This window comes from Clupea harengus, chromosome 19 (assembly GCF_900700415.2).
Source record: "Clupea harengus chromosome 19, Ch_v2.0.2, whole genome shotgun sequence".
NCBI classification, from domain to species: domain Eukaryota; kingdom Metazoa; phylum Chordata; class Actinopteri; order Clupeiformes; family Clupeidae; genus Clupea; species Clupea harengus.
Genome location: NC_045170.1, coordinates 11,872,435 through 11,896,219, shown reverse-complemented (window position 1 = coordinate 11,896,219; position 23,785 = coordinate 11,872,435). Strand labels below are relative to the sequence as shown.

The 23,785-nt window shown below is 44.0% G+C and overlaps 1 protein-coding gene across 7 annotated transcripts; it reads left to right on the top strand.

Annotated features, from left to right (window-relative positions):
- The first annotated feature begins 1,627 nt into the window (after positions 1 to 1,627).
- On the top strand, positions 1,628 to 23,042 carry ago4 (argonaute RISC component 4). Of its 7 annotated transcripts, none has more exons than XM_012837619.3 (18): positions 1,628 to 1,823; positions 7,950 to 8,121; positions 8,263 to 8,383; positions 8,878 to 9,059; positions 9,510 to 9,646; positions 9,922 to 10,056; positions 10,571 to 10,658; positions 11,040 to 11,187; positions 11,503 to 11,622; positions 12,792 to 12,953; positions 14,302 to 14,450; positions 14,710 to 14,894; positions 15,204 to 15,363; positions 15,617 to 15,932; positions 17,150 to 17,284; positions 18,086 to 18,187; positions 18,535 to 18,734; positions 18,883 to 23,042. In XM_012837619.3, exons 1-18 carry the CDS (start codon positions 1,805 to 1,807, stop codon positions 18,989 to 18,991), a joined length of 2,640 nt encoding a protein of 879 aa, XP_012693073.1. In that variant the 5' UTR covers positions 1,628 to 1,804; the 3' UTR covers positions 18,992 to 23,042. The 7 variants fall into 7 exon arrangements, with proteins under 7 accessions (XP_012693073.1, XP_012693070.1, XP_012693075.1 ...); XM_012837616.3 differs by having other exon boundaries at positions 10,547 to 10,658; XM_012837621.3 differs by having other exon boundaries at positions 7,938 to 8,121; positions 14,317 to 14,450.
- Positions 23,043 to 23,785: the final 743 nt, after the last annotated feature.

Genomic DNA, 23,785 nt, shown 5'->3' with positions numbered 1-23,785 from the left:
TGGACAACAAAGTAACAAAGTGAATACCCCTCCATCACCCCTCCCTTTTCAAGTGTGTAGGATAACCTACAATGGCCATCAGTTGTCATAAAAACGCAAAAGGCCTCTTTGATCTCTGGTTTGTCTGTTCTGGGTTAATATAAAAACATGGTGGTGCAACATGACGGACTCGGTGGTAAAGGACCAGTTCCCTATATAGACAGGAAATACTAATTCTAAGTGAACAAAAACACGATTCACGAAACGATTCATAATTACAGGTGATTATACACTAATGAAAACATAATTATGAATACTATATTCCATTTCTGCCAATATATCCCGCTAAATCCTACACACCCTGCCTTTAAGCTGACTCCCTCGGTCAACTTTGAGTTGCCAGTCTTGAACAGTGGGGCGAAGCCCTGGAAGTTGGCAGGTGTTGTGCTTTGTCCCCTTTTCTGATGGACCGCTCCGGGGCTTGTTTATTAGATACAAGAGAATAACGAATCACACATTATACAAATGGTTGAAACATTGCACTGAACAACATTGGACTAATAAGCAATGGCACTGTAATGGTTCACAGACACTCCCTGTCGAATGTGATTTAGCTTGTGAGGAGCTAAATCAAAGTTTGGATGAAGGTGCCCAAACCAGTGACAGAGCTGGGGGTGATCCAAGGTGGAATTTGCGGCCAAGTTGTAAAAATGTTGTTATGTTCTGTAGAAATGGGAGAATACTAGAACAGTTACATTTTTCAGGTACTGACTTTTGCATGGTAATAATACAGTATTTAGTCACAAAATATGTCATGGTCTAATTATGCATTAGTGATTTTACAGATTTGTACAGATGTTGGCATGATTATGACCGAATTTTCTGATGCTTGAGAACCTTTAGATAGCAAAAGTAGGTTTATGAAATATTTGAGCACCAAATACCAAAACGCTGGTAATAAAGTAAGCACTGCAGCACTTAGTCCAACCTGTTGCATGTGACATAGTTGACCCCAAGAGGGCAGCCAAGTGTAACTGAATAGGAAATAGGAAGACCGCGGAGACCATTGACAATCTCAAGTCACATCCGAAACCGGTTAGGCCATCCCTAAAATGACATAATGTTATGTGTGAAGTTAACCTTAGAAAACATCAACATTATAGTTGTCTCTAAGTGCGATTACTGCCAGTAGCCTATCTCTTTGGCTACCGTGTGTAGGCCTATATGGCCTATGGTATTGGTATAAAGGAAGGAGAGTTTTCCTCCTCACATACGTAAAAAGACCACATGCTTACAATTTGCTCAACGGTGTGACACCTAGGTCCTTTCTCTTCTAACACACAATGTAGTGTCACATTACACACTTTTGCATCTCTCTTTACATCTGACTCACTTGACTCACACATTGCACGTTTCATATTGAGACATAATACACGTTCCGTTTAAGATGATGATTTGAACATAATTTGTTTCGAGGCTGTCAATTATAATCCCCTAATTTACAAATAAAACAATTACGGTTTTTAGAAGCAACTAGCATTCACGTTACTTTTGCCAAACAGCTATTGTCTTTGAGACAGCTTACGGTTTTCGTTTCGCGCACGCGCAGTTTGGATTCATACGTCCTGACGCATGCTCGGTTAAATATCCCCAGGATCTGCTTTAAATCACTCAGAAGACAACGCACCCTCGACGGGCTGTGGATATCTACGCACCTCTTCCATTTCTTAAATTAGCCCCACTAAGCTTCGAGATACCGCCCCCAATATCAGTGTCGGTACGGAGCCGCCAGGCCGGGACAGAGACGGAGAGAGAGCCCTCGGCCATGGAAGCGCTCGGACCCGGTAAGAGCTAAAATGAGAAGCCTTGTGACAGAGTAGTGCGGGCTAATGGATTGCCTCACTGGGGGCCGTGGATGATTGCATGATAGGCCTCAACGACGAGAACGAAAACAAACGAGGCTATCAGGCCCTAATGTATTTGTCCAATGAATAATTTTGGCGATTCTTCTTCATTGAGCTTTAACATTAGTATGTGATCAAACAGGAACTATTGGTCAAACAAGCTAATTTGTTTGCTGGCGTTCAAAGCAGCAGGTAGCCAAGGAGGAGGGCAGCACAGCACTGTGTGGGGGATTTAACCAAGACTTTCTTCCGTGTCGTGTGTGTGGACGCACGTCTGCTGTCATGCAGTTAGCAAGCTTACCATCTTGGTTCGTTTTAATCTACCAAACTGCAGTTTTATACATGTTAATAGTGTTCGCTATTAATTCGTTTTAATGTCGTGAAAGTCGATATAATGCACAGAATGAGGAATGCATGAGCAACGTGGAATTAACGTCAAAGATTTTTTTTTGCATCCTATTCGAGCAGCGTGATCAGAGTAGTGACTATGTAAATGAGCATGCCTTCACAAAAAAAACATGCTCTACGGAATGGTTTCCGCGTATCTGTCACCACTCGAATACAACAAGTCTTGTGCAATGTAAATAATGCGTGTTTTAGACCAATCGCCTTTCTATTTATGCTATCGATTGTGGCACAAGGCTTATTGGCCTTATCCAACATAGCGATAGCTAACGTTAACTACAAAAACAATGCATCAAGATGGCATCGTCGTTTAGTACACTCGACGCTCTTTGTCTTTGGTTGATTGTATTTGAATTTTTTTATTTGGAAGCAAATAACCACAACGCATTACTCTGTTTTACACCTTAAAGTTACGATCGCTAATTTCCAAAATTTTTGTCGTCAGTGGAAGCCATTCGATGTAGTTTACCGTTTCCATTCTATGCTACCTCGGGTTGTACACATCACCGGCTGCCGCTTCCGTAACATTGGTGTGATTATTTCCTGTGGCTCGCTTATTCTTGTTAATATAGAATATGGAGATAACGGCTATTTAGTCAGCATTACTGCAATTATAATTGTGTAACCAAAACGGACAGTATGAGCCAAACACACACGTAGGCCACATTTTTTTTTTTATATTTTGCCTGCACATTTTAGTCCAAGTGTATTTTCGAACTTTTTAAAAAAGGGACTATTTTTGTTTTTGCGAAAGCATGTTCGAGCGTAACAGTGGACTGTGTAAAAACACAGCAGTAAACACTTCTTCACATTGCTATTTTCACAAACAGCATGCAAGTCTTCCCACGAGGGCCACAGGTCCTTACATCCAATTTCAGAACTGCCTGTACAGAATGCATGTTCAGAAGGCAGATTGCAATGGCTGCATTGTCAGATTTATTTTTCAATTTCAAATGATCGCTTTAGGAATTCCATTTTAACACTACACGTGAACAGAAGGTCCAGTTAACGATAGAATACGAGGTTGAATCATAAATTGTGTCTAGCCAATAGAGTGATGAATTCTCAGATAATTGGTTTTGCATTCATTTTGTATTTTTTTTTTCTTCTGACATTACTGTTGGAAGATCCGCTATTACTATAACCTGGCTTCACGGTGTTCCATTTATTTTCTGATAAATGCATGTCCCTTTCGAAAGACCAATTTGTTGTTTTTGTTGTCAGGAAATGAAGATCTAGACCTACAGTGATTTATGCAATTGTAATGGGCATGATTAGGTGACAGTTTCTCAAAACTCAAGTGCATTCTCAGCAGTTTGTTTCAGGCTTCAAAATATAAATAACGGTTTTCAAAAGTAATCTTTGCCTAAAACAAAGACATAAAAAAAGTATAGACTGGATTAGAGTAAACAGCATCATTATCTGCTCACTTCATCTGTAATATAAACACACATTCACCAAATATTTCTGGTAAGGTTGTTATTCATTACCCCTTGATATCAAAGCTGTGTTTAGGGTAAAGGAAATGGCTGCTATTCAGCTAATAGCTGAAATTCTCATTTTATATTCACGCAAAACACGTAAAATGCCCTGCTCATCTGCAGTAGTAGGCAATACAAATGACCAGGTTTTACAACAGTGTATCATTCAAATGGGGGTACATTGCTCAAAGCACCTACAGCCAGTCCAGAGTGCAGGACACAATTGTTTTTCTTTCAGTGCAAAAGGATACATTTACAACTAAAGAGGTAGGCTGAAGTGTCTACCTTTCTAAGTATGAGAGGGCACCTATTACAGCCAGCACCATACATTCATTTAATTACTAGGCTACCATGTTAGCAGCCGTTCAAACTGTTACTCAACAACCTTATATCCCACAAGGCACGTTGAAGAGTGAATGCGTTGCTTTACAAGCTTGGGGTCAGGTTGAATATCACGCCAGTGGTTGGTTGATCAACAGTGGCGTTACTTTACCTTACTTCAGGATAAATAGCCACTGCCAAAATAGTGAATTTGTTCTTGTATGTTTCTAGTAAAGTTCTAAATTATTGTATTTCTGTGTCATCCACAGCCACATGGCCTCTGAATTTGCTTTGTGTAACTATTATGTTCTTACTTGATATGTGTAGAGTATATGTGTATACATCATAATAGATCATCCTGTGTGACATGCCACATAAGATCTGATTAACAGAATGGTTTCATGGATGAGATTTGAAGCTAAATTGTTCCAAGTTCATAGTTCAATCAAGGGGTGTGGCTGGTGCTGCTGCTTCTACAGAACTTCTAGGACTCACAATAACTTAAAGACGAATAACTTGTCGGGAAACGGAGAGAAATACTGAAAAATGACCGTAGCTCAGGTGTAAGGTATAACCACAGTACCACCATGACTCAAAAGTTCAAGCAGTCAGATGAGTAGACGTTCATACTTTTCAAATGAGCGCTTTTTTGTGAATGTAGTTGCATAGTGTATATCAAAGTTATTTGATGCAGCCACAAAGGGTCCTTTTGAAAGCCTTGTGTTGTCCAGGTTATTAAGCTTAGGTCCACCCATTAACCAAAATGTTGCGCGTAGGCCTGGGGGAGTTTATATCATATGTATTTTATATCAGATTTGTATTAAATTTGATTGCACCATTTAAGCATTCTCTGAAGCTGTGTGATTTGGGCTACCTGCAGTGAGGGTTAAACAGAACCGCTGTGAAAAGATTAGGTCGCTCTCTTGCCTGTTGAGTTCGCATTCTTGAAGTCCTGTCTTCAGATATGCTTTTTGAAGATTGTAGGAGGTATGTAGTTATCACCCTTTAGATTAATGTGTAATTGGCTGTAATTAATATTTTAATTTGTGTTTTTGTTGTTTATTTATCTCTGAACAGGATTGCCAGGTAGAAAATTTAGTGGTTGCAAAATTGTGTAGGCATTACCAATGGGACTTGGGACTTGACTACACAGTTGTCATGCAATATCTTTTCTAAATTTGTTTATGTGGTTTGTGTCAAAATGATTCCTATACATTGGCTTTAACTGTGCAAGCCCATCACATGAATAACTTCGACAAGCAACAATGGAGACTTGACATCACTCGGCTAGTACTTAAAAGAGGTGCTACAAACATCGAAACGAAAACATGATTTTGGAGGTAACTACATGAACTAGCACACGAACAAAACTAAAACGAAAGGAAGAGCTCCAATGCACTTGTGAACATGATTAAGACTAAGTAGAGACCAGCGGTGAGACTTTGAAGTTTGCTCTAACTTCCCAGTTCTCATGATGTAAACTCATGAGGCAACACAACGGCTTTACCCCACGTGAGACGTGTTGGGTTTTGCATACAGGGCATCACAAATTGGGCAAACGAAAAGTGTATCTGACTTCTAATCCAGGTGATTCGCAGGTGACTGGGTGTCACACATGCTGCAGTATCCCCACTCATCAGGGCAGTCCTCCGTGACCTTATCCTAAGCTCGACCCGGCGGTTTGCAAGGGTCATGCCTAGATCTACGTTGGTACACACACACACACACACACACACACACACACACACACACATATCTGTTGCCATACATATAGGTTAGAGTCAGAGTTGACTATTTGTATCCATCAATGACTCCTAGGTTTATGTCTAGTGCTCTGTGTTCTCTAATCATTTCCCATCAGTGTGTAAACTACTGCAGCAGGATGCCATTGCAAATTCTTAAAACTTGTCTGGAGAAGATATTAATCAGTTATCCATTAATTAATTAATTAGGGGGGGGGGTGGACATGGTGGACATGTCAATGTTTGGTGTTGCCAAAAACCAGAATGGCTGTTGGGGTTATCAAATGGAAGCAGTGTGTTGTACAGCATGTTCTCAGTGATGGGGATCCTGTTGATGGATGAACCGTGGCGTTGAGGTCCAGTGGTGAAGCCAGACATTTGCAGTGAGACAGTGTGTGTGGTTTAAGCAGTGAGACAGTGTGTGTGTGTGGTTGAAGCATTGAGTGTGTGAGGGGGTGCAGCATTCCACCCAGAGACTACGGTGACACCAGCCCAGCTCCTGAGCACCAGCTGAGAGACCTAAATATAGATCAGTCTCTGCTTTTGGTCTCTGTGTGTGTCTGGTTCTTGACAGAGCTTACAGACCCACTCAGACCCGCTAACCTTACCCAGTCCGTTTTCTGAGACTAGGACTAAGAGACAGGAGCAACCAGTGGCTCCGGAGAGTTTGGAAGACCGACAGAGAGCTTTAGTGGGGTGGGGAAGAGGAGGGGGGTTGGTTACAGGGGAGGGAGAAACAGTGGTATAGATTGACCCCCCCAACCCCCTACCCTCTACCCCCATCCCAATCCCCTTTCTGCCTCACTGGCTAACTGGAGCATGTCAGGACATTTAGAGACTGGACCCCTGCAAGCTACTCATCAGTTGGAAAATCAGTGAGGCTCTGGCTCCACCCTCCCCCACCCCTCCCAAATTCCCACCCCCAAACACATATTACTCACCAATAGCAGCCCCCCTCCCCAAAAAACAAACCCACACATACACTACTCCTCTGCCCTACCCCCTGCCCACACACACACACACACAGACACTCACACACACACACTACTCCCATGCTCCCAATTTGGTTTAGTCCCGAGTCCTCTTCCTCCATTCTCCCGTTTCCTTATTCTGAACTTCAAGCATTAAAAGCGAGGCTAGTTGCCCAGACGATGATGTCACACTTTGTTGGTACAGTAGTTCTTCCCAGAAGACCTCCGAGGGACTTTCCCCTGTCCCTACCCGCTAGTGCATGGGACGGAACCCAATACTGGGCAGTTGTTTAAGGCGAGTCTGGTGAAGCAGCCAATGTCAAGAGGCTTTGTGGGAAATGTAGTAGTGAGTTAAGACATGCATATGTATATAATGACCATGTATATAAGAGGCAAAGTATCCAGTATAAGACTCAGAATGATAGGATTAACTAGATGTTCATTTGTGTCTGTAATAAGCGGACATACAGCAGTATTTGGCTCAGTGTGTGTGTGTGTGTGTGTGTGTGTGTGTGTGTGTGTGTGTGTGTGTGTGTGTGTGTGTGTGTGTGTGGAGGAGTAATCCCAGTCTCTCTTGCCCCCCATATGGCCGCACCACTGTCTATCTCAGGCACGCTGTTCTTTGTCTGGGAGGCTTGTGTGCGTTTAGGAGGGCGGGGTAGTGGGCTTTCATTGGGCTGGCGGTAATTGGGTTTACATTGTTCTATATTGTTCTCCCAGTCCCCTGTGGCCTCCTGGGTCAGAGTTCAAGGTCGACCGCAACAGCCTTTCTTGTTGTGTGTCAGGTCTGCCAAGCATACGCTTGTATTGGGGGGGAAGGACTATTGGTCTGTGTTTACTTGAAATTCACTCAAAGGACTGAGGATCTCGTGGCATGTACTTTTGCGGTAATTCACACTGTGTGTGTGGGGGGTGATTTACTTGAGGTACAGCCAAGTCCTAAGCACAACCACCAAAGCAACTTGGTTCTGTCTCACAAGGATGTTTCAGATCTCCTCATTGAATTTGAAAAATGTGTGTGTGTATGTGTCAAAGTCCCATTCAAGGCAATTTTAGTATCTTGACTTATGTTCTTGTTGTTCTTGTTCATAAAATATGTATTGATTGTACGGGGTGTCCCCCGCTCACGTGCAGAATCTCCCCCAGGCCCGCCCGCCCCTACCTCCCTCTTTCAACCGCCGCGGCGGCCCGGCCTGGGCACCGTTGGGAAGCCGATTCGCCTGCTGGCCAATCACTTCCAGGTGCAGATCCCCAAGATCGACGTCTACCACTATGACATCGACATCAAGCCTGAGAAAAGACCACGGAGGGTCAACAGGTGTGTGTGTTTTTTATGTTTACGTTTGAGTTGCACGAACAAACAAAGGTGTGTCTTTCGTTGCTTTTTTCTCTGTACCTGGTGCTTGCTCTTACACACACACTCTCTTTCTTTTTCTCTCTCTCGCTCTCTCTCTCACAGAGAGGTGGTTGACACCATGGTCAGGCACTTCAAGATGCAGATCTTTGGGGACCGGCAGCCTGGATACGATGGCAAGAGGAACATGTATACAGCCCATCCGCTGCCCATTGGAAGGGACCGGGTAAGGGAGCCCTCCTTTACAACCTCCAATGAGGTGCTGTCCACAGCCAGAATTAAGCTCAGGGCCAGATTAAAGAGTTAATGGTCTCTAATTTGTATTTCACTAGTTCACCCATCAGATTGCTTGATTTAGAGCTCTAATAATAAGCATGTTTGGCTTGGTAGCTGGCCATGAAGCATGTGACGTAGGGAAAGGTAAGGCAGATTTAAATCTCCTGGAATGGGGAAGTGGGGTGAGCAACAGCTGGCAATCCCCATGGGCTACTCCCGAACTTTGTTTAGAAAACATAATTTGTTCTTAGTGTAATATCTGCGCTGCAGTGAGGTTATCGAGGGAAATCTGGTCAAGGGAAAGCAAACCGGAGTACACAGTCTGTGCTGTTATTTCAAACATCATCAGGGTCTCATCATATGCCTCTGTGCAATATTTGTAATATATCTCTAAATCATTTGGTTCTCTCTCCCCTTACTCCTCCCTTTCCCTTCGTCCCTCAGGTGGATCTCGAGGTGACTCTGCCAGGTGAAGGGAAGGACCAGACTTTCAAAGTGTCTCTGCAGTGGGTGTCCGTGGTGAGCCTGCAGATGCTCATTGATGCCCTTTCCGGTCATCATCCGGAGGTCCCAGAGGATTGTGTGCAGGCGCTGGATGTCATCACCCGTCATCTGCCCTCCATGAGGTAACATGGGGCAAGGCTGTCCTGTATGGGATCAAACAAGGGCCAAAAATAGAAATGTTACACTTGCCGTCATGATTTTTTTTGGTGATGCTTTTGGTGTGTAACTCTGTGCAACAATTTGCCACATTTTGAGGTATGTTTTTTATGGTATGAGCAACTACTTTTGTTAAGATCTTCATAATTAATTTTGGTAGTATATGGTCATGTGAAAGACTACAGGCTCTCCAGGTCCAGACTGCGGTAGTTACTGCAGTTCTGTGGTCTGGGACAAAACACACAGTGAATATGAAAGGGAAGCCTTCACAGCACAACATCGCTAACTATATCCACAAAGAAGGCCAGTTACAGTGTGTTCTGCCAAACGAAGCTTTCCAAGGGTCCAAAATAAGTGAGTTCTGTTCCTCGAGGGGCTCGTTTCTCATTTTGACCTCTCTGTCTCCTCTTATGCAGATACACCCCGGTCGGCCGCTCTTTCTTCTCTCCGCCCGAGGGCTACTACCACCCCCTCGGTGGAGGCAGGGAGGTGTGGTTCGGCTTCCATCAGTCCGTCCGCCCAGCTATGTGGAACATGATGCTCAACATTGATGGTAAGGCCTCAGGCGGGAGTCCACTCATGCTTGGAACAGTTCCGCGACTCAGTGCCTTGGAAACCAAGTTGTTTTTGCAACGCGCAGAGTGCAAAATCCTTCAAATAGCACTTCATTCATTCATTCATTCATTCATTCATTCATTCATTCATTCATTCATTTGTGTGTGGTGGGGGGGGGGGGGGGGGGGGGGGGGGTGAAAAGCTCTTTTAGGGGTATCATGACTTGCCACAGAAGACGGAGTAATCCTGTTTGTGTTTGTCTTTTCACCTCAGTTTCAGCCACTGCCTTCTACCGAGCCCAGCCTGTCATCGAGTTCATGTGTGAAGTCTTGGACATCCAGAACATCAATGAGCAGACCAAACCCCTCACAGATTCGCAACGTGTCAAGTTCACCAAGGAGATTAGAGGTGTGTGTAACTGTGTTATTATGTCCTTGTTTATCCATATAGCTTAAGAAGGCCCCCTTAAATAAATAATAAATAAAAGTGTTGAGACTTGCTGCTATGTTGGGCAGTGTTTACTAATTTTTATTTGTTTAAGACCTTTTTGGCACAAACAAAATCTAGAAATAACTGCATGCCTTTTCGCACACATTTTTTTTTTTATATTTCATGTTTGTTTACTTTTCCATATCATTGCCTCACTTAATGACTGTGTGTGATGAGCCAAAACCTCTTGGCTTGTGAAAGCCTGAAGTTTGGAAGTTATTTATTTGAGACGGGATATTTTCAGTGATGTCAGAATTGGATTGGAATTTCTTGCATTTGCTGGTAGTTATTATTTCTGGTTGTAGTTATCTCTAGTTATATTGAGTAAAAATTGTGTTTTTTTGTTTAGTTTAAGTAGTTTTTTATAGGTCTTGCCTTAGTACCCCATTCTTCTTGATGAGAATTTCAGTTTCTGTTTCTGGGCTTTCTAAAGGACTGAAAGTGGAGGTCACCCACTGCGGTCAGATGAAGAGGAAGTACCGTGTGTGCAATGTTACCCGCCGCCCAGCCAGCCATCAGACGTAAGTGCCGGCCCTTTTTTTAACACCCAAAGCACAGAGAGCTCTTGAGCTTAGTTCAATGTCATACACACATTAGTAGACCTCTTGGCTTGTTGTTTGTATTATTAATTCAGAGGCTTACAAAGAAACCATATCTGCCCTCGAGTTATTTTGCATGTGCACAGAACACTGAAGGGCGTGGACTCTGTAGACTTAGACTAGTGGAAGTTGGCAAGCACTAGTAATGACACTTGCAGCAGCTTGAATCAGATGTTTTAACTGATGCAGTTTCAATCATGTTTAGTAGTGTTTTAACCTTAGCAGTAGCAGTAGTGTGACAGCTGTTGTGTGCACAGGTGCTGTGTGTCTCTGACTGTCTTAAGTGCTTTCTCTCTGGTACAGGTTCCCCCTCCAGCTAGAAAATGGCCAAGCCATGGAGTGCACTGTGGCTCAGTATTTCAAACAAAAGTACAGCCTGCAGCTCAAATACCCCCACCTTCCCTGCCTCCAGGTGGGGCAGGAACAGAAGCACACCTATCTGCCCCTGGAGGTCAGTACCCCCGCTCCTGACTTCAGCTCGCCAGCACACACACACACCAAAGCATGTTGATTTCACTTCAGAGTTGACTTGTGTAACCTTCCTATGATGATGATGATGATGATGATGATTATTAAAGCCAGCATATAGACTCTTACAAATGCAGTTGAGCTCAAGAACTAATGCACTTATATATATATATACTTATATTAACAGTGCAGCAAGCCATCCCATACCCATCACTCTTCCCCCTTCCTTATGCACTCTCATTCTCTCTGTCTTTCTTTCTTTGCTTCTCTCCTTCCTTCTCTCTCTCTCTCTCTGCAGGTTTGTAATATAGTAGCAGGCCAACGGTGCATAAAGAAGCTGACGGATAACCAGACCTCCACTATGATCAAAGCCACAGCCCGCTCAGCACCCGACCGACAGGAGGAGATCAGCAGGCTGGTGAGTGCAGCCGCAGACAGATGGACCACCTCCAGTCCAGACCTACCATACTACACCCTGTTACCTCTTAATCTGTCGCTGGCCCAGGTTCAGATGATTCAGAACCAGAGTGTGGATGTTGTTGTGTATCGTGTTTTCCGGTCTGGTGACAGGTCTTAACCAATCAATTAGCACCCATTGTCTACCGACAGATGTTGTGCACAGCACTTTGAGATGATATGGCGTCACCATCCTCCACTAGGAATTTAACTCATGATCGCTTGATTACTACATTTAATAGTGTGACTGTCTCAGTATACTCAACTTTTTGAAGTACTGGTAGTTGAAGTAATCTGCATGCCTGTGTGCACCGCAAGTGTGCACTTCTGCAGTTTTTAAAGCACTGTTCCTAGATCACTGTTCCTTTCTCTTTTTTGATGTCAAGAATGGAGAGTGCTGAAACTAATGCACCACTTTCTGGGCTGTAAAATGTTTCCACATATTCTTGACTGAATTCCTTGTGTCTTTGAGAGCTCCCATCTTGGGTAAATCCTCCCAGTATCGAGCCCATTTTCACATTCCAGTTTCAGGCGCAAGGCGTCAGTTTCCATGTATGGTGCTGCATTGTTGACAGTCAAAGCAGGTAATTGAATCCAAATGTGGGAACACACACACTACACCCAGGTAGTGGCGATTTCTTTTTCTTTTTTTTCTTTTCCGCTATCCCACAAGGTCTGTCTTTCAGGTGTTGTTTTTCCTGCTCCAGTGGTTCTGTATGGAGCGCCATTCATAACATTCCTTAAGTGCTATTGCGGTGCATTTGGATGCACTAATCCAAGATAAAGCCTGTAGGCTGTGGTGCAAAGGCTAAACAATCTCCCAACTCTTTAGCAGCAACGCTCGTGGGTGGAGGTTGGCACCAACATCGGCGGTGGGATAAACATGACATGGCCTAATGAACCTGAGTGCAATCCAGGTTGTGCCTCTGTAAATCTGTAAATCCCCCGCCATTTGAACTTAATGTTACCCCTTAGCGTTGAAAAATGTTAAGGTGCACACATCCAACTGAAGTTCGAATAGAGCACAAGGAAGATGTAAAGCAAGGTAAAACAAGGAAAAGGTATAGGATGTGTGGGTATCCTACCTCCTTAACGTTGCTCATAAGCACCTCTGACTCCTCTGTGCACCAGGTCAAAAGCAACAGTATGGTGGGCGGCCCCGACCCCTACCTGAAAGAGTTTGGCATAGTCGTGCACAACGACATGACGGAGGTCACCGGGCGAGTCCTCCCAGCGCCCATGCTGCAGTATGGGGGCCGGGTGAGTACTGACACTGGGAGGGACTGTGGCAGGGTGAGTACAGGGGCACTGGGTAGGGTGGCTACGGGTGGGACGGGTTACTGGTGGGTGTGTGTTTGAGAGAGTGAGTGAGTGTGTGTGTGTGTTTTGGCTTGACTAACCTAATGAGGACAAATATTAGACTCCACTGTTCCCAGCAATTCCGAAGGAATGTTTTTGTGCCTTGATACGGACTTCTTGCATTTGACATTTGTGTAAACATTGTTTTTTTTTTTTCATGAAGCGAAACTGTTCCCCTGGGGCTACTAGGCTACTTATTAACCAGTTTTTTTTATTTTTTTGAGGGGGAGACATGTTACAGGTGACTTGGGTTCCCACTGCTCTGAATTTGCTGTGTGTTTAACATCACCAAAGCACCTTTTCACTTTAATGGAATGCAGTCCTAATTTTTAAATATAAGCGCATTCCCATATATGATCGGAAACTGAAATGGGGATTGCTGGGTAACGGAGTCTTATTTTTGTGTCTCGGAGTGGATGAATGTTTGGGGGAAAGATCTTACTGAGCTGCTTCTCTCCTCACACAATACAATACACAGGACACTCGAGTGACCACGAGTGTCTCACATACTACAACATTTAGTTACGAGGGCTCATTGAAAGGGCTTTTCAACGCCGCTTAGCCATGACACTTGTGAGGAGAAAAGCAACTCTGTCTGTTTTTATAACTTTTCCACAGGATCTCTCTGGCTGCCTCATGTTAACAATGTTTAATTTTTGTCACGGAATAGATTGGGCAACATGACTTGGCACGAGGATTTTTTAAACACTGCTGTAACTGTGCTTGCTTTAAAAAAAAAAAAAAATGCTATTGCTGGCCTACATGCATGATAATGCTGTGTGATTTACAGTTAGCTGAGTTCTCCAGTCTTCAGGGTGTTTTGTTATCCAAATTGGTTGAAATATGAATGTTTACATTTTGCTTAAGTTAAGTGCTTAATGTTTAAACTGAACAGTTTTTAAAGCCCTGAACACTGGAACTGTGATGCTTGTTAAGTTGGTGTGTCAACATGTGAAGTAAATTGCCACAGTAAGATGTTACTCTGGGCAATAATATGTGTTCTATTCAGCAATAGCTTTGTTTCTGAATGACTACACAAGCAGTTATTTGTGTGGAAACAAGTATATAATTATAATATAAGGAACCCACTCCCAGTGTTAAATTGAATGCTTTCTGTTTTGGTCCAGGTTTTGAAATGAATTGATGATTTGTTTCTGAATTCTGATGTGTACATGTTGGGAGGGGATGATTCTGCGGGGTGGGGGGGTGGGGTACAGGGGGTACAGGGGTTGGCTTGTGTGAGCAGCCGCAGCGGAGACCGAGGGGTTCACTAAGAATGTAGGGACTCTCTCCCCAGAACAAGACGGTGGCCACGCCCAATCAGGGCGTGTGGGATATGAGGGGGAAGCAGTTCTACGCCGGCATCGAGATCAAGGTGTGGGCTGTAGCCTGCTTCGCCCCTCAGAAGCAGTGCCGAGAGGACCTACTCAAGTGAGTGCTTCCTCTTCTTCATCTCGCTAGTCATCCTTTCCTCTCTTTTTTTCCTTCCCTGATGACGTGGCAAGTTGTAACCCAGTTTGCTTCAAGTGTTTGCCTTTGTTTTTTTTCTGTTTTGTATGATTTTCAATGATCACCACTACAAATGCATTCTCAGATCTTTGAGAAACACTGGAAGAGTTCAAAAGAGTTTGTGAAAACATGTTGTGGTCTGTTTTGTAAAATGTTTTTATTTTTATTTTACTGACACCAGGAGCTTCACAGACCAACTGAGGAAGATCTCGAAAGACGCTGGCATGCCCATCCAGGGACAGCCCTGCTTCTGCAAGTACGCCCAGGGAGCCGACAGCGTGGAGCCCATGTTCAAACACCTCAAGATGTCCTACGTGGGCCTGCAGCTCATCGTTGTGATCCTGCCTGGAAAGACTCCCGTCTATGGTGAGAGGGAATGGCTGAGGACTATAATACACTACCAGTAATACAAGAGTGTAGAGTTCTGTCTGTATTTATAATAATTTAAGCAGGCGACTGTGGTTTTAACCAGGCATGGCCAATTAGTGTTCTTGTGTTGGAAATGAACTTGCGGTCCTCCCTCCTTTCTATGGAAGAGGTCAAGTATGTGGAGTATTCCCCACCTTGTGTGTGTGTGTGTGTGTGTGTGTGTGTGTGTGTGTGTGTGTGTGTGCGCGCGTGCGTGCATGCATGTTCATGTTTGGGTAACTCTAAGTTGTCCGATCTCCATTGCAGCGGAGGTGAAGCGCGTTGGGGATACTCTCCTGGGTATGGCCACCCAGTGTGTCCAGGTGAAGAACGTGGTGAAGACGTCCCCCCAGACCCTGTCCAACCTCTGCCTCAAGATCAACGCCAAGCTAGGCGGCATCAACAACGTCCTGGTGCCCCATCAGAGGTGAGTAGAAGGACACTCTTTGGTCCCGCTACTTCAGATACCCCCTCAGCTCTATATACCACCCATCTTCAAAAAGAACAATGACTAACTAGTTAGCCGGCATGCTCTTATTGTCAAAGCGTGTCATCTGGAAATTAATTCAAGCAGAATTAACATGCTGTCTTAGATTTATTTATTTTTAAATGTATCTCCTCCGTGGTAACTGATGCAGGGGTATTTTGATTTACACTTTGTCACCTCCCTTCTCCCTCAGGCCCTCCGTGTTCCAGCAGCCTGTCATCTTCCTGGGGGCGGACGTGACTCACCCTCCGGCGGGCGATGGCAAGAAACCGTCCATCGCAGCGGTGGTGGGCAGCATGGACGGCCACCCCAGCCGCTACTGCGCCACGGTGCGCGTGCAGACCTCGCGGCAGGACCTGGCCCAGGAGCAGCTCTACAGCCAGGAGGTCATCCAGGACCTCACCAACATGGTGCGCGAGCTGCTCATCCAGTTCTACAAGGCCACGCGCTTCAAGCCCACACGCATTATCTACTACCGAGGCGGGGTGTCCGAGGGACAGATGAAGCAGGTTTGTATTTGTGTGTTTCTGTGTCTGTCTATCTGTCTGTCTGTCTGTCTGTGAGTGTCTGTGTGAGAGTGTGTGTGCGTGCGAGAGAGAGAGAGAGAGAGAGAGAGAGTGACAGGACTGATGTACTTTTGCATAGTACATAGCATTTAAATGTTTTCTAAATATAACATTTAGTTTCATACTGATTTAGGCCTATGCATGAACGTACAATGTTGTGTCATAGAACGGGCTGACTCTGTGTGGAGACAGAATCATTTTCAGAATAAACTTGGCTCTATAAAATGTTTAGTAAAACTGGTGAGAATTGCATTGCACAACTCATTGACGACAGGAGCTATACACTGCATCCGCTGACCACAAGTGATGACACAGATTAGCAGTAATGACTAGATCTATATGAAAGGTTCAAAACCTTTTTTTTTAAATGCATGAGAAGATGCATGAAGAGGCAGTGTGTCAAAAAGAACAAGATAAAAAAATAAGTTGTTCATAATTATTGATACCCAGCAGGAAAAAGAACAATCCACTGAGGAGTCATCACCACATAATTGTGTTTACATTTGGCTGGAATGCATTAAAGTTGGAGCTGGGAAATATCATGTCGGATGTTTTAAATTCCGAGTTGTCTCGAATGTACCATAACATACGTGACGGAAATAAACTAGCCTACCCGTTACTTTCAAAAACAATGATTGCTGAACTTGGTGTTGACGGGCTGTTGAAAGCTGTGAACATTTATAACAATGTTCAGACTCAAGCAAAGTTGGTGTACGATCATGTACAACACGTTAATGTTTATCATGTCAAAATTGTATGTCTTGTCACAGTAGTCTTGCTTCATTTTGGTTAGCTGTTAGCTATCACACCCCTGTTCAGCCATGCCGGCTGTCCCTTTTACCCAGATGTCATTCCGGCTCTATGACTACCCCTGCTGCTGGCTCAGAGGCGGAACAGCAATGACCCCCATCTTTTACACAGAATGGCGAGGCAGAATGAAGGCGCAGTATTCTCGCCTTGAAAACACTGTGTAAAAAGCCTCATAGAGAGTGTGTGGGCGTGTGAGATGGAGAGATTGTAAGAAATAATTATCTGTGGTTGTTTATTTTGTGCTGTGTGTGTGTGTGTGTGTGTGTGTGTGTGTGTGTGTGTGTGTGTGTTTGTGTTGGAGAGAGCAAAAGAGAGTGCACTAAATGCTAAATGCTCTCATGTCTCATCAGGTGGCTTGGCCAGAGCTGATCGCCATCAGGAAGGCCTGTATTAGCCTGGAGGAGGACTACCGGCCGGGCATTACCTACATCGTGGTGCAGAAACGCCACCACACCCGCCTCTTCTGCTCCGACAAGGCTGAGCGGGTAAGTGACCTGGGCTAAGGCCTTTTAGCATCTTCACACAGTGAAGGTCCTTTGCTTCATAGTAGTGTGTGCAGACAAAATTGTAAGTAGAATGATGGAGTCATTCCCAAATGTATGTTTTTAGTTTCTGTTTGTGTCTAGTGCTTCACATTGCCAGCCAGACTTTCATACAAATTATTATAACTTTTTTTTAAATTAGTACTAGTGATAATAAACATATTTGTGCAACAAAATAGTAGTCATAACTGTGTGTGATTTCCAAGATGTTTTCCCTCCAGTGCCTTAATTGTGATTGTTAAGCGCAATTTATGGTCGTCTTTTTACGGACACACAGAGATACGGAGAACCCTGTCCGACGTTGCAAACCCTCTCCGAGCACCTCTCCGTGGCCTTACGTGCACCTCCCAAATTTTTTAACTATCCGACTCCATCAATCCGTCAATACATCGCTGTTTACCTTGTGGCTAGTAGTATGCCAACATTAGATAGCTGGCTCAGACACCTCGCAAATCCCCTCAGATGTATTTTACAATAATAGGGTTTTTACATTGCAGTGTCTATTTCTCGGTAACTTAAAAAAACAAGCAACTTTTATGTACAAATACGACGATCTACGAAGTTTGGTCCACCGCCATCTTTAAAAAAAAAAAATGTATTGCTTTGCAACACACACAACCGTGTGCAACTGCGTGACCACGGAGTCGTAGAAGTATATTTCGGCCTTCAGTGTGACTGCTGGTGTGTGTTGCTGTGTATACTTTCTTTAATCTGTCTTTCCTCTGCGGTTTTCGCCCTCTACAGGTGGGGAAGAGTGGCAACGTCCCAGCAGGCACCACAGTCGACAGCACCATTACCCATCCCTCAGAGTTTGACTTCTACCTTTGCAGCCATGCGGGCATTCAGGTTAGTGCCAGTACCTCACCTCCCAGATTAATTACCTGATGCATGACATTTCGCATTAATTTTATCTATTTTTTTAAATGAAGTGTTTACAAATTCCATACATTATGTGGGATATTAAAATGTATTGATAACAGACATCGGCATGGTTTCTTACTTTTTTTGGCAAAATGTTCTGCCAAATACCTTCACTATATCCATCACTATAAGTTGATGGGTCAGTTTTGAAACCAAACCTCGCTAACTGCTTGAGTCACTTACCTGGGGTTGATGCAGCCTGTCTGTCTACTGCAGTGTTACGGTTGAGGGAGTATGTGGTTCTCACTCACTTCCTCACTTGCCTCTTGCAGGGCACCAGCCGGCCCTCCCACTACCACGTCCTGTGGGATGACAACTGCTTCACGGCGGACGAGCTGCAGCTGCTCACCTACCAGCTGTGCCACACCTACGTGCGCTGCACCCGCTCCGTCTCCATCCCCGCGCCAGCCTACTACGCCCGCCTGGTGGCCTTCCGGGCACGCTACCACCTGGTGGACAAAGACCACGACAGGTGAGACCTGGAGGAGCCCCAGGGTCCCATTCTATTTAACCTGAGTAGAGTGTTTAAGTAAGTAAGTATACCAACATACTGAAAAAAGATTGTTAATTTTCTCTCACCCTCCTCTTTTCTTTCCTCTCTCGCTCTTCCTCCTCTACAGTGCGGAGGGCAGCCATGTCTCGGGCCAGAGTAACGGTCGTGACCCTCTGGCCCTGGCCAAGGCGGTCCAGATTCATTATGACACCCAGCACACCATGTACTTCGCCTGACCCAAGCCAGCAGGAGGCGCCATTTCTCTCTTTTTAAATACTCTGTTTTTCTCCACTCTTTTTCTGTCATTTATCGTTCTCTCTCTCTCTATCTCTGCGCGCGCGTATTTTTCTGCTACGGAGCGGTTCCATAAGCCAGCGAACCAGGCCGTCAGTCCAAGCCGAGCAGACCCAGACCCAACGGAACCGCCATTCTACCAGCAATCCAGCACTGAGAGGCTTTCGGGTTTCCAATGCACACAGAAAAAAATAGAAAAAAAAAAAAAAAAAACACACTCACTCACTCTCGCACTCACACACACAAAAACAACATAAGAAAACCCAAATTGAGCCATTTTTTTGTTCATTTCTTCATTTTGAATGTTGAAATGTATTATTGTTGTAATTTGTTTGTTGTTTTATGAGTTTCTTTTCTTTTTGTAAGATACACTGAGCGCAAGCAACACACAGCTGCCATCTTGGCAAGTGAAGCTTTGCCTCTTTCAGCTAAGCAGGACTCTCTTCACTTTTACCTCAAGCCCTTTTTGGGCAACAAAAATGTCACAAATGTCTATGGGGTTGGGCGGGCGGGGTGGGGGTGCGTGGGGCGTTTTGAACTTTCAGAGGTGATGACAATGAAAACATTTTGTTCCTTTTTACAACTGTGTTTTAACTCTTTCTCCTCTCAAAATCTTTTACAAGCGAGGTGACCTGGGTAGCCATTGCCCATTGCGACTTCTATATCTCCTGTTCTGCAAAGACTAGCTGCAAGTGCTCGCGTGAGTGTGTTGATGTGTGCGTATGTATGTATATGTGTGTGTGTGTGTGTGTGTGTGTGTGTGTGTGTTTCATGGCAGGCCACTGAATTGTAAAGGGATATCAAGGAGATAACTGCTGTAAATGCCTCTGTTTTTTTATATTTACACACATATATAAATATATATAAAAATATTTACATCTACAATATATAAGCGTCTTTCAGTAGATTTTACTGACTTGCATAAGCTGGCGGTGGTGTGTAGCAGCATCAAGTATCGTGTTCCTTTTTTCTGTGTGGCAGACCAAGGAGAGCATCAGGGGAGTCATTTTTGTTGCCACGGTAACCTGTGGTGTCTTGAGTGACCTCCTTATGCCCTCGTTTAGATGGTGATGGGGTTGAGGAAGTGGGTAGACTGTTGTGTGTCTCGAAGGGGTAAATGCAACAGCTAGGTCTGGTGGTCTAGAGAAGAAAGGCCTCTTTATTTGTTTTGGTCTTTTCAGACCTAGTTCGTAGTGTGTACTTAAGGTTGACTTGGCAAGGCAAACAGAAGGCACTCTCCCTTTCCCCTCACCTTTTATGCATTTTTAAATTCAGATCAGATTTGTAAGAGTTTAATATAAATAAGAGACTTTTTTTTTTTCGTGACTTATCTTAACTGTTCTTAGAGTTAGATGATGCATTGTTGTTGCTCTTGTTGTTAATTGTTGTTCTTACTATGATCGTCATGATGATGATGATGATGATGAAGATGGTATGGAGACTGTCAACAGCCAGATGTTTAGTTCAGCTTTGAGGGAGATGCTCTTGGATCTTTCAGCGGAGTTTGTGATATTTGTAAGGTGTGCAGGTCTGTGTGTGTGGTGTGCGTGCATGGGTAGTGTGCTGGGTCCATTTGCCTAATTTGCTGATTTAAGGGGGGGATGTGTGCTGGGGAAAGTGGGGGAGGGGTTTCTCCTTTTGGCTCCTGATGGATGTTCCTTTTTTCTGTAATTTTTCTGGAGACGGAATTGGTTGGACGTTAGTTTCCTTTATCTTTGTCCTCAATATTGACTTCTCGTCCTAAAGGGCCCGCGGTCGTCCAATTGCACTGTTTCAGAAACCTGCCCACTGGTTTGACAGAGGCGTTTCTGTTTGTTTCTTATTTTCGTTTCCTTTTGTTTGAGGTAGCATATTATGTTTATGGTTGAAACATTATTTTGGTTGAGAGCAAGTTTTTTAAAGTGACAATCATCAGAGCCTAAAGGAGGCCAAATTATTAGAAGCTGACGAGCAGGAAAGGAATAAAATGGCAGCAGGCGGTGGTTTTGAATTTTTACACGTAAAAAAATGTTTCTATCCTGTTGTGTGTATTTGACCATGTGTATCTATATCTATTGAAAAGTCTGTACTAAAAGGTTTTTTTTTTTTTTTTTTTTTGTTACATTTTTGGATCATTTATGAAAAAGATACAAAAAAAAAAAAAAAAAAAAGCAAAACACAAAGTAATCGGATGCCAGCCATTGGAGCTCACAGTCATAAGCACTGCCCTTCAGATTACACGATTAGTAACCCGAAGGAGGCCCTTGAGGTCCCTCCCAGGTTTTCAGCGGTTTTGGGTGGAGAGGTCAGGTATTGGGGTGGGGTAGGGTAGGGTGGGGTGGGGGTTGGTCAGTTTTGGGTGGGAGCGGCACTCCACGCCTCGGCAGGGAGGGGGCACTCGGCAAAAAAACCTTTTATAATAAACCACCGGTTAAGCAGCAGGTTTGCTATGAATGAGTTTGAGCGCAGACCCCCCCGGGGGGCGTGGAGAGCGCTCCCTTCTGACCAGGACCAATGGGGAGTCAGAGGAGACTAGATGAGGGGGTAGGAAGGTTAACATGGGGACCTCAATGTCCAGCGGGCCTCCTCGCCACACTGATTGATACCCCCTATACTGGCATCACCATTCCCTCAAAGTGTGTCCCAGTTTCTTATCAGGTCATGTCAGTTTCCACTTTCAAACTCCTATTCTCACTGCGAAGCAATATGAACCCAACCCAATGTTTTTTGCATTGCTTTTTAGTTCCTCTACAAGTTTTAAAAAGAAAGAAAAAAAAAAAAAAAAAAAAGCTATAACTGCTCGTTTTTGTCTTGCTATGGCTGTTGGTCTGATCTATATGCGGTGTTTGTATTTTCTGTGCTAGCTTTTTTTTTTTCTCACTCTTTCCTTTCCTTGTTTTTATGCTTGTATCAATCAGTGGGAATGTGCTTTTGGTGGATTAGCTCTTTAGGCTTCGTTAACAGTTTTGAAAACTTTTTAGACTTTGCTCGCTTGCATGCCAGAGTATCGTCCTTATGAGAAAAGAAAGAAGAAAACTCTTAGAGACTATTTATTAAGACAACAGAAAGAGCAAAAGATCTTATAAAGGTTTTTTTTTTTTAAACAAAAATTATGTCTAAGTATTTTAGGTGAGACTTTTTGGGGTAGCAATATTTGCAGAGTCTCTTTTAAGGACAGATGGACTTCAGAGATACAAACAAATAACGATTCCTACAGAAATGACATTGATTTGCGGCACAAGCTGAGGTAGGGTTGGGGTCATTGGGGTTTGAGGGGGGGGGGGGGGGTCAGAGGTGAGGACTTGGGAGTCTTTGCACGCGCTCACAAAGTCAAACGAGGTACTTTCTTCAATCAGGGGCTGGTGAAGACTCCCGTCCCCCTCCCTCTCTCCTCCCCTCCCTTGCCGTCCTTCGCTGGCCACCCTCCATGCCCTGCCCCATACCTTGGCACTGACCAGCCCACAACCCTCCCAAATGCACTTCCTTGTAGTGGGTGGCGACCCCACCCCTTCACCCCTTGTAGGGCTCCCGGCAACAGGATTACCTCTTTTTCAAACGTTTTATTAATTCTTTCTGTACCTTGCCCCCACACACCCTCCTCAGACATCAACAGAGCATGATTTTAATTTTTTAATTCCTCTTTGATATATACAAGGATTTGTTATTTGATGATGTGTGTTTGTAATTTAATTTTTTTTTTTTTCTTCTTTAAATTTGTTTTCTTTCTCTGTTCTTATACTGGTGTGTAGCGCTGTGCTGATTTAACTCTAGTGTTCCGAGCTGTGTGACCAGTAGCAATAGGGGTTGGGGGGGCGCCCTTGAGGTCCTGCTGGGAAGGTCTGGGGGGGGGGGGGGGGGGGCTATAGCCAGCCTCTTCTGACAGGGTGCTTGGTCAGTTGCTGTATTGCTAAAGTGACATGTTAAAAATCCTCCTTTTTTTTTTTTTAGCCTGCAGGGAATATTTGTGTTTTATTGTGCAAACTAAGTAATAAATTGGTATTTTAATGCCTCGCTCCTGTTGTGTCTGTGTGTGTCTTCCTTTCACTCTCTTTCTGATGTTATCCTTGTATTATAAGAGACAGGACATATCATCTAATGGGCTCTGAATTTCATATATTCAGGAATATTCTTGTCCTTACATGCTGTTGAGCTGTCAGCACATCAGCTCCTGCCTACTGTAATTACTTGTCAAATATTGCCATTGGTTTTGATTCATCCGTGACCTTTAAATCTACAGCTAATAGTTATAGCATTTTTAAAAACATCAGTTAGTGAGTCATCTCTATCCTGCGGAACAAGACCCAGTTGTTTATAGCAACGGTTCTACACAGTGTTTGCAGGGTTCCCTAGGGATCCTGAGTAATGCTGATCCAAGTGATTTCCACATCAGCCATCATGCAGGCCAGCAGACAGACTGTAATTTAAACAGTTATAGGTCACACGGATGTCCAAGTTGGTTCTGATTTAATGGCGAGGGACTTCACGTGATCATTATATGCAGCTCCACAGGGGCCTGCTGTTAAGGGAAGCTGTTACACACCAAATTGAAAGTGATGATATCCCTTGGCATTCAATGGTCATTCTGATTACAGCCAAGAGGTCCCATGTTTCTACATGACGACTGCTGTGACAGCAATTGTTGGAATTTCAGAACATGTATGCCTGTTAAAACTGACATTATTGCGGCATTATTGCCAATGCCTTACAGTTTCCAGATTTTTACAGGTCATAGCAGTCAAACCACGCTCTCATTCACT